The sequence below is a fragment of the Stigmatopora nigra genome, chromosome 9 (assembly GCF_051989575.1).
Source record: "Stigmatopora nigra isolate UIUO_SnigA chromosome 9, RoL_Snig_1.1, whole genome shotgun sequence".
In the NCBI taxonomy this organism is placed as follows: Eukaryota; Metazoa; Chordata; class Actinopteri; order Syngnathiformes; family Syngnathidae; genus Stigmatopora; species Stigmatopora nigra.
The window spans coordinates 12156173-12165463 of NC_135516.1; the positions used below are offsets into that span (position 1 = coordinate 12156173).

General features: G+C 38.2%; 2 protein-coding genes and 1 long non-coding RNA gene across 4 annotated transcripts; 1 reads left to right on the plus strand and 2 right to left on the minus strand.

Moving 5' to 3' along the window:
* Positions 1-226: 226 nt before the first annotated feature.
* LOC144201388 (uncharacterized) lies at positions 227-3012 on the minus strand. Of its 2 annotated transcripts, none has more exons than XR_013327322.1 (3): positions 2643-3012; positions 1386-1460; positions 227-367 (listed from the first exon to the last, which is right to left on the minus strand). It is a non-coding gene; the product is annotated as an uncharacterized LOC144201388 (long non-coding RNA). The 2 variants fall into 2 exon arrangements; XR_013327323.1 differs by lacking the exon at positions 2643-3012 and adding an exon at positions 1529-1970.
* Positions 3013-3720: 708 nt separating this feature from the next.
* On the plus strand, positions 3721-7042 carry LOC144201386 (transmembrane 6 superfamily member 2-like). Its single transcript, XM_077723977.1, has 10 exons — positions 3721-3986; positions 4255-4361; positions 4432-4529; positions 4599-4702; positions 4777-4859; positions 4960-5084; positions 5294-5395; positions 5474-5566; positions 6166-6285; positions 6368-7042. The coding sequence occupies exons 1-10, from the start codon at positions 3895-3897 to the stop codon at positions 6575-6577; spliced, it is 1134 nt and encodes a 377-aa protein (XP_077580103.1). The 5' UTR covers positions 3721-3894; the 3' UTR covers positions 6578-7042.
* A 539-nt stretch (positions 7043-7581) lies between these two features.
* ndufa13 (NADH:ubiquinone oxidoreductase subunit A13) lies at positions 7582-9194 on the minus strand. Its single transcript, XM_077723978.1, has 5 exons — positions 9046-9194; positions 8626-8704; positions 8068-8139; positions 7901-7970; positions 7582-7806 (listed from the first exon to the last, which is right to left on the minus strand). Exons 1-5 carry the CDS (start codon positions 9137-9139, stop codon positions 7687-7689), a joined length of 435 nt encoding a protein of 144 aa, XP_077580104.1. The 5' UTR covers positions 9140-9194; the 3' UTR covers positions 7582-7686.
* Between the last annotated feature and the right edge of the window lie 97 nt (positions 9195-9291).

Sequence of the window (9291 nt, forward strand, 5' to 3'; positions counted from 1 at the left end):
ACACATTGAAAGTGTAATAGTGAGTTTTGGTATTATGATTGGAGTCATTGAAGTATACAAAGACCAAAATAAAAGCATTTACTGAAGCATTCCTCTAAAGGGAGACTATCCAATGACTGAAAACAAAGCAGGTGGCATCATTAAAGAATAGAGGGAGGAGATGAGTGGTCTCCAAGGGCAGGTGAAGGTCACGCCATGTGAGGATGCTCGATTTTTTTCTCGCTCTTTGCTTCTCCACGGACAATATAGCAGCCTGGATGGAAGATCCTGATAACCTGGCAACATCCCTTCTTCCTCTCCTTCCATCAAGAGACTTTGAGCTCCCAGTTGCATCTTTCCTTCACCAGTTTAGGCCCAAAAATCCAGTCTGAAAGGTGGAAAATTCCAGTGGATTATTACAACAGACCAGTTTTATCATTTGTGCATCTAAGTGAATAAAACAATAGTCAAATTATACATCCTATTTTACATTAGGAACAATTTCCGCCTAAAATCTTCATTCTTGTGTTCAAACACTGGCAAGCTCCCCCGTGAGGCGTTCAGGGACGCAACTGGGTTCATGGTCGACTTGTTTTCAACAAAAAAAAGTGAGTTCTTTGTATCAAACTGTTCGGTTGAGTGGCTTGAAATGTCCAACAAAGCACACCCTTGCAGATTGGTCATCTTTAAGGAATGACTTTCCCAAAATAGCCTAAACAACGGGATTGGTCTAATTTTTACACAATTCCACTTTGAGGCACTTTTACTAGGAGTCCAATATGGTGGTGAGACAGGAGAGAGGTGAATAAATATAGGACAATGTTAATAGGATTGAGGCGTGTCACTATGCAATATCAGCATTCCATCTGGGTTGGGATTACGAAGCACTGACAAGTGGACGCTAGGTAATACAGAAAAGAGGCTTAGACTACTCTACGTATGAAAATACATACATATATGCTTGTAGAATATAGATATAGTTTAAAGGAAATGCCTATCTTGCTTTACAATGGATAGAAATGACTATTATTATCATAGTGATACTTTCACTGTATTTTTGTGTACGGAGGGTAGCATAACATAGGCCGTTAATCACTCATTCGGGATAATAATGGTGATAAGTGGAAGACTAAATGGATTTATATGTTTGAGGGGGTGCTAGAGGCTATCCTAGCCAATCGCAGATAATTTGAAATTGTTTTATTTATGACAGAAAAAGGTAATGTACTATTTTATCTGCTATAAGTGTCAAAAAGATACCCCAAAATTATTTTTTGGTGCTAAATACAGATAAAAAATATAAAAAAACTGGACGAATGGTAAGTTTAAAAACCTTAAAACACGTTTAAACTGGATCTCCTGAGATATAAAAGTAGGAAAAATGAAAGAAAAAGAAGATTCTGTACCTGGAAATGAAGATTTGTCTCTGTCTCTCTTTTCCTAAAAGCAGGGTCCTCTAAATTAGTTGCTTTCAGGTACATCTGCAAAAAAAGAAAAACAAAGTTAACCTCTTAAATGGAGCCTTTTGTCACAAAGAGCACAAAAATACCATCCTAATTTGACTCTATGTGTTTTTTAAAAGAAAAACACCAAAAAATAAACTAGGCTGGAGCGAACCCTTAGCAGTTCCTCCAGATTTCCTCCAACTAGGGTTCCGTCTTGTTATCTTTCTGCGGCATATTAATGTGGACAAAGCGACTGACGACAAACTGCCACTCGATGATGATGAGGGCTACGTTGGCGAAAAGAATGAACCAAGAAACGGGATGCAGACCGCAGTAGAATTCGTGGCTCATGTTGAGCGAGATGGAAAAGCGCTGTTGGTTCAAAAGGTCTCTCTTGTGAGACTTCATCTGCTTTAGACGGGCGTTCCTCTCGCTAATCCTCGATTAGGATTTTGCTCACACATCAGATGAGGATGTGTCGGCAGGTGGATACATTTACGCCAGTCAGCAGATTAGCAGGTTTCTTGTTAGTGACTACATATTCACTTATATAAACCAGGATAAAGTATGGAGCACTCTTAAGTACTGTAAATGTCTCATAAACTGCATTTTATAACTATAACATCACTTTGTACTTATTAGTGTGACCACTTATTCAGTGTTGACTACTAATTATATTGATGACTTATTTATTTATGTGTATGTATGTACACTTGTGTATACGTTTGTGTATATGTTTGTGTATATGTATGTGTATATGTATGTGTATATGTATGTGTATATGTACCAACTTTCTGTTTTAGGATCAAATTAAAATGAAGAGTATAGATGTATATTAAATTTCCTGATTTTCACCCTTTTAAAACAACAATAATTGTAATATTTTAACCATTTTTTCTGTTTTTAGTTTAAATTTATGTCTAAAATGTATTTTTCTGTGTCTGTATTCTCACCCTATTGCTACTGTGACAACAAAATTTCCCAAATACAGGATGAATAAAGTTATCCAATCCAATGATTGATTTACTATTTGTCTGTTTGTTTGTTGTTGTTGTTTTTTTGCATTCTACAGTGAAAGCCTTAAATCTCATTATACTTGTATAATGGTATACTATACTGTTGGTTTTGCATGGATATTAGCATCTAACAGATTAATAACAATACATTGTGTGATTATGAATATAATAGGATGTAATGTGGTTTTGTGATAGAACATACCTGTTTTCTTCTTTCAAACAAACAAAAAAGAACCTAGAAGGAATTGAAAGCTAGAAGAGCTCCAAAGAAATGCACTAGAAGCCGACTAGAGTCCTGGCGGCATACAACGCCGTCAGGTGGGCCCATACGGACGACCCCTTAGGCTGGGGTGACCAACTTCTTGGGTTTGTCCTCCGGTTCCATCATCCACTTGAAGTAGACGTCCCCCAGGAGAAAAGTCCAGTAGATGACGGTCAGAGACGTGTTGACGGTCATGATACCGATGATCAGAGGATGTAGCATGGTGCTTGAAAACAGACAAAAAAGGAGCACACTTTTTTAAAATATGGAGAGAAAGAGCTGGTGTGTATACCTCTTTCCACTTTGTCGGACTGACCGTGACGTCTCTGGCGGCGTGGCTACGCGTAATCCTCTTCAGCCGCTTTATTGTAGAAGATAAGTTGCATTAGATGAAGGCCTGTTTTGAAATGTCGCAGTAAAAGATGTTACATAATGCACTTAGCGTTTATATCTATGTATAATCCAGAGTGAATAAATCCATCATCCAATATTTCCACCACTTTGTTTCATATGGATCAAAATGAAAACAGCATTGTGGAACAATGGGAGATATCAATGTAATACATGTTAATACTATAATAGATACTATTATACTACTATATAGATAACTGCAGTCAAAAGTTGGATGGACTTACAAAAATAAAATAAAAAATAAAATAAATAATAGAAAATATATATATATAAATATGATTTCACCAAAATTGGGTTTAAAAAAATAAATGTTTTAACCCAATTTTGATCCAATTTAAAGCTAGTAAATTGAATTTGCAAGCTGTGTCCACTAGGGGCAGTGTTGTCAACTTCACTTCAGCATTTGTACTTTTTTTTTTTAAAGGCTAAGACTTTTAAAAACCAAGAATAAAATCCTCACAAAGCACTTTAAGTGAAAATATGTTATTGTTTCTACTTTTGTGTCATTTTCTACTCATTAGTACACTTTCACATTCAGGTAATTCAATTTGAGAAGTACTGTCTCTCCATGGGAGTTGGACTTTGAACCCAAGTGGGAAGGTGGAGTTGCTGTTAAACTGATCAAAAGGCCACTACGCCAACAATCACCTGCACAATTGGAGCTAACCCCAAGCTCTAGCATGAGTCCACTTCTTACTGTGCGACGTTAGGATTGGCAACTGACGGCTTTTTTGGTTCCTGGGACGTTTTGAAAAGAACAACCAACCACTGAGACGAGATCATGAGGCTTCCTGAAGAAATGTGCGTTCTGGGCCTCTCGCTACTGGCCCCCGCACTTTTATACACCATGAACAACGTCCCTGCGCTCCAGGGGTAAGTTACCTCAAAATCAAAATACATTTTCTTGAAAATTCACTTGTTTTTTAGATTATTTTCTAGACGGGTTTCCACAAATATTGTTTTCATTAAATCATGTTCTGAATAATCCAAACAAACTGGACTTCCCCGCCCCCTCTAATCAGATTCCTATGCTGACGTGCCAATGTCACCAGCACAAGGCCTTAAAAAATAGTCACGGGGGTGCTGGAGCCTATCCCAGCTAACTTATTTCTTTTATATTTTCGGTCCTTTTTTCCCACAGGCCTCTGCTTATCCTGGGAATCGGAATGGCTGTTCTGGGATCTGTTCTTCTTTTACTACTACTCCTAACAATGCCACATAAAAAGACTGTGGATCCTTTATTTTACGGTAAAGACCAACCGGGGACATTAAAAGAAGCCGATTTTAATATTGCGTCGCTTTTTCGTTTTGTTTCTAGTGTTTGCTGAGTTGTCTTTTACTTGTTTGGTGGGCCTAACAAACGCCCTGGAGCAAGATGGCTTCATATCAGGCTTCATGAGTTTCTACCTTAAGATGGTAGGTAACAAAACAATTCAAATAACCACATTTCAAAGTCAAAATCACAATAAACTGGAATCTCTACAGGGAGAACCTCATCTGAGTACTGCCTATGGTGTAATGATGTCTTACTGGGAAGGCATCGTTCATTTTGTACTCTTTCTAACCATCATACATCGCATGTTCAGGGGGTAAACCAAGCCTTGACAATTCATTTTTTGTTTTCTGTGTTATACATTAGATTGAAATGTTTTGGTGCTTGTAGGAAGTCCTACCGTAGTCTGGCACTTTTTTGGGTGGGATCCTCCATTACGCATCAACTTGTTCACATCCCTGGCGTGGTTGTGGGTGAGTACACCAACAATATCTATTAAAAAAAGGATTGGGATACCTGATTATTTGGAGTGATGTTATTCCTCATATATGTGATTTATTTTTTATTTTTTAGGTAAACATGGATCCAACATTTATCCTGCTTTTTGGAGAAATATACCCTTCTTTTTAGCACCTTTCTGGGCAGCTTGTATTCTTTTTAGCAGGTCCAGAGAGATGCCAATCATTCCAGCAGATAGGGTAAGTACAAAAAAATTTAAAAAGTGGGAAATAATTGCTGCTGGAATAGTACCAGAAAAAATAAGTAGTACGAACTACGGGTTTGTGGGTCAACTGCATCCTGCTGCCCAGTTTTGATTGGCTCAGAGTTTCAGTGATGTCAGCACATTCCATATTGAGCTGTTAAGAGTTGATTAGTGATTCTGTGAAACTGGTTTTGTCTTGACTAGATTGCCACGGAACAAAAGAAAAGTCTGCTATCGCGTCCTCTTGACCTGCAACTTGCAGTATTGCTAATAGCAGGTGTAGCCGTTTCTGTTTTTAGAGGCTTTGTAAGTACTGCAATCCGAGAAAAAAAACTTGTCAAAATCCTTTTCTGTAAAATGTGTTTAACCCAAATATTTTTTCAGGTGGTACTGGATTGTCCTCTGGATTTCTGCTTCAAATACCTCTATCAGTTTGAACCCTATCTCAAAGATCCTGTGGCCTTCCCTAAAGTCATGGTGAGGGTTCGGGCAATTGGGTAGAACTGCAATACTAACCATAAACAGTAACTTTTATATGTGAGAAGAATGCTAAACTAATTTGCTATGTTTAAAACTTTTTTTTCGGACTATAGGTCATACCGGAGTATTAGTCAAGCATTTAATTTTTTAAAAACACTTTATAATAATAATAATAATAATAACAACAAAAAGCCTAATTGTCATCATACCCAGAAACTGCATATGACAAAATTGATAGTACTTCTCCATAAGGTGCATTTTCTCAGTAAAAGATCCAAATAAAACATAATTTTGGACTCTAATCTGGCATTCTGCCATTATGGCTACATCGCACCACCCCACAAACAGATCACTTACCTTCACAGTCAGCCAATAGGAGACAGATTACCGCCCGACATCTTTTCATAATACCTCACCCCGAAGTTATTACACAGAAGGGACTGTGTGTCGTGCTACCGCAAGTTTAGACTCCTGATGGATGTGGAAAAAAAACTGCCCTTAAGCCTATTTGTCCATACTTTGTGGGACCTTATGGAAGAGATGGGGTTGTTTTTACGGAAAAATAATTCTTAAATGGTGTATATTTTTTCCTGTAGATGCTGGTCTATTTGTTCTACGCAGTCCCCTTAGTGACAGTCTTCATCTACGGTCTGATCAGACCAGGTTGCAGCTGGATGTTGGACTGGACTGTCTTCTTTGCTGGAGCTACAGCTCAGGTAAAGTCTGCCCACCCTGTTTTTTTTTTGTTTTTTTATGTTTTAGGAGTTATTTTTAGCACTAAAACACATCTCCCTACAGGCCCAGTGGTGCCACATCGGAGCATCTCTACACTCTCGCACGCCCTTCACCTACCGAGTCCCTTCGGACAGACTGTGGAGCGTTATCACCTTCAACATGCTCCTTGCTATTGTACCCGCTTTGCTGGCTTTGCACTGCCACAACAATGCGGCATACTTTGTGAAACCTATTCCCAATGGACAAATGGATAGTAACAAGAAGAAAAAATAGGCGACGACATTTGGCATTCTGTCAAAACAAATTCCTCTTGGAAGACCTTCTCGGCACACTACCTATGTCTCAGGCCTACCATCCCCCCCACATAGAGGAAAGCTATAATCATGTTCTTGTGTGTGGACCTGTGCAACACTCCCTGTATGGACTGCTGGACTCAGATAAGGAGGTTTTTGACAAGGCTAAGAACTGTGATCAGTTCATACCTATTTTTTTAGGCCAATCCCTATAATATAGGGCTAAAATATCCATGTATTCTTGCGGTCTAGCCACATATTCATCAGCTTCTGACATTCAACTAAAGTAAACAGTTAATAGATAAAGCCGGACAAGCATTCTTTTGATTGACAGAACAGATATATTTCCTTAAAGTGAGCGTATTGGAAGACCCCAAGAAATAAGTCTCTGTAAATCTTAATGTTGTACTGCTAAGTGGATATGATAATAAAGTACTCCATCTGGGCTGGAGTCATTTTCAAGAAAAAAATTACACACTAACCTGGTTTGATTGAAGTTGATCTTTTATCAGAAGATGATGTCACACTGATCTATGTGTTGCACGCCGTGGGCTGTCATGACTGATAAGAGGTGAACCCTGGATGAAAGTGCACTGTGACAATCTGCAATCAGTCATGTGACGTCCTTGTAAGCCTTTAGGAATTTAATCAGCCACAAATTAGTCTTTTGACAATTTTGAAAAATAAAAAAAAATTGGATTTCATTTACTGCACGCCATAGGATTGCTGCTGCGCAGAGAAGACGAGAGTAGTGCAGCTTAAAGGGAACATTGGACCCAAATGACATAAAAAAAAAATGTGTTCTGGTTAAAGCTTAGAAAAAGAATTGTTATATTCTATATATTTGGTAAACATTTGGAGTTGTACATACGACTATTTTTGCATTCAATATTTTTGTCCTTAATTTAGATCCATAAGAGAGCCCATCCAAGATATGGAGGAAAAATAGTAAGTAAAACATAAAATAAAAAATACACCAGTGAATAGAGGTAAAAGAAAAAGCATTTTTAATATTGAGCATTTACAAAGTAGGTGAAGCCGAGGCTCTGATCCTTAACGTTTGGGAAACGTGTCCACTTTGAGGTGGATTTACACGTACCACAAAAAACCAAAGCGCTTGTGCAGAAACTCTTCACGAGGTCTGAGGTGAAAAAGCTCTTCCGACAAAGGAGTTACCCAGCGATCCGTGTGAAACACGCTGTCACCCACCTGCAGGAACGTCAAATATTACCTCATTTACAGTCGCTGCATCTTCTGTGCTCAACTACTTCATAAATGACATTTCTCTAAACCATTTTTTTACCTTCCAGCCAGGAACATCCTTCATGATAATAGCTTCTTCCTCTAAATTTTCCCTCAGGAGCCGCAGGTTCCTTCCAAACAATGAGAACGATTGACATGATTCAGTTCACTTAATGATACATTTCCAAAAGCGTGGTACTTTGGTCAGGAAAAATATTTTGTCGTCACCTGCGATCGTGTTCCGCCTGCATGAGTGGCATCATCGCTATCCTGGCTTCCAGCTCCTCGATCTGCAAGCGCCTGTGGATAGAAAACAAAGTAGACTAAGTAGTAAGCTTTAACGTCAACTCAATTTTAAGTGGGCCGGACCATTTTAGATACACTAAAATTTAGATTTTTTATTTTTATAAATGGATTAAAATACATGAATATTCAGTTTTTATAGATCTTAAACAATGTTTATTTTTAGATTTTTTTAATATATTTTTTTTAGATTTTACAAAATGAATTTTGAACTAAAAAACAGAAAAAAATAGTTTAAAATGACAATTATTGATTTAAAAGGGGGAAAATCAGCAAATTTAATATAAATCTATACTCTTCATTTTAATTTGATCCTAAAACAGAAAGTCAGCACTCATCATGTACTTTCCCGGGCCACACAAAATCGTAAAATGAAGAGATTAAAGTCAGTATTTTAGTTCTGTTTACGTTTTGTGAACCAGGAAGTTATTCGGAGGACAGACTTCAGTCTGAATGGAGTGGCTACCACAAGAATGTTCTTACCTCCTTTCCCTGTTCCACTTGAAAATCCTCCAGTAGCCAAACACCATGATGCCGATGCCAATGCCAAACATGCTATAGCCTATTGAACGAGAGGATGCCATTCAAGTCACTTTCCTCCATTTGGAACAACAATTCACCAATGTTAAACAGTAAATTTAAAAATGACACGTCAAAACATTGATATCCCTGACCGTCACATGACTATAATTTAGGAATTTATTTAAAAAAGGCAATACTTGAGACTTGTATGAATGGCATTAAGAAGAAATATGACTTAATCTTTCTTTATAATATAATAATTAAGGAGGTTCATGCAAACCTGTTAGCATTAGCATTACACCGGTAACCCAAGCCAAACGAGTTTTTGGTGTGCTATGGATACGTTTGAAATTAGGCAGTTCGCGAGGGTGTTGGGCGTACCCGAGAGTCCTCTTTTGGGTAGATTTCGCTTGTAGTCGAAGGCAGCATAGCCTCCTGCAGGTGGCATGTCCTGCTTCACCTTGGAGCCCGCCATCTTGCCCCAGCCTCCCCTGATAGTCCGGTCCAAAACACGCTAATAACGTCCCGGAAGAAACTCTTTTTCTATAATATTGCGAAGGACGAAATGCACTTGAGCGCCCTCACATGGCTGTTCACTGTCATTGACAGTGATAGATTTTAGTTTTT

Coding starts and splice junctions, on each gene's coding strand:
- LOC144201386 (XM_077723977.1), top strand. CDS start 3,895: ATGAGGCTTCCTGAAGAAATGTGCGTTCTGGGCCTCTCGCTACTGGCC. Junction 4,362..4,431: donor TGTGGATCCTTTATTTTACG/GTAAAGACCAAC, acceptor TTTTGTTTCTAG/TGTTTGCTGAGTTGTCTTTT. Junction 6,286..6,367: donor TTGCTGGAGCTACAGCTCAG/GTAAAGTCTGCC, acceptor ATCTCCCTACAG/GCCCAGTGGTGCCACATCGG.
- ndufa13 (XM_077723978.1), bottom strand. CDS start 9,139: ATGGCGGGCTCCAAGGTGAAGCAGGACATGCCACCTGCAGGAGGCTAT. Junction 8,140..8,625: donor AAGTGGAACAGGGAAAGGAG/GTAAGAACATTC, acceptor TTCTATCCACAG/GCGCTTGCAGATCGAGGAGC. Junction 7,807..7,900: donor AGGATGTTCCTGGCTGGAAG/GTAAAAAAATGG, acceptor ACGTTCCTGCAG/GTGGGTGACAGCGTGTTTCA.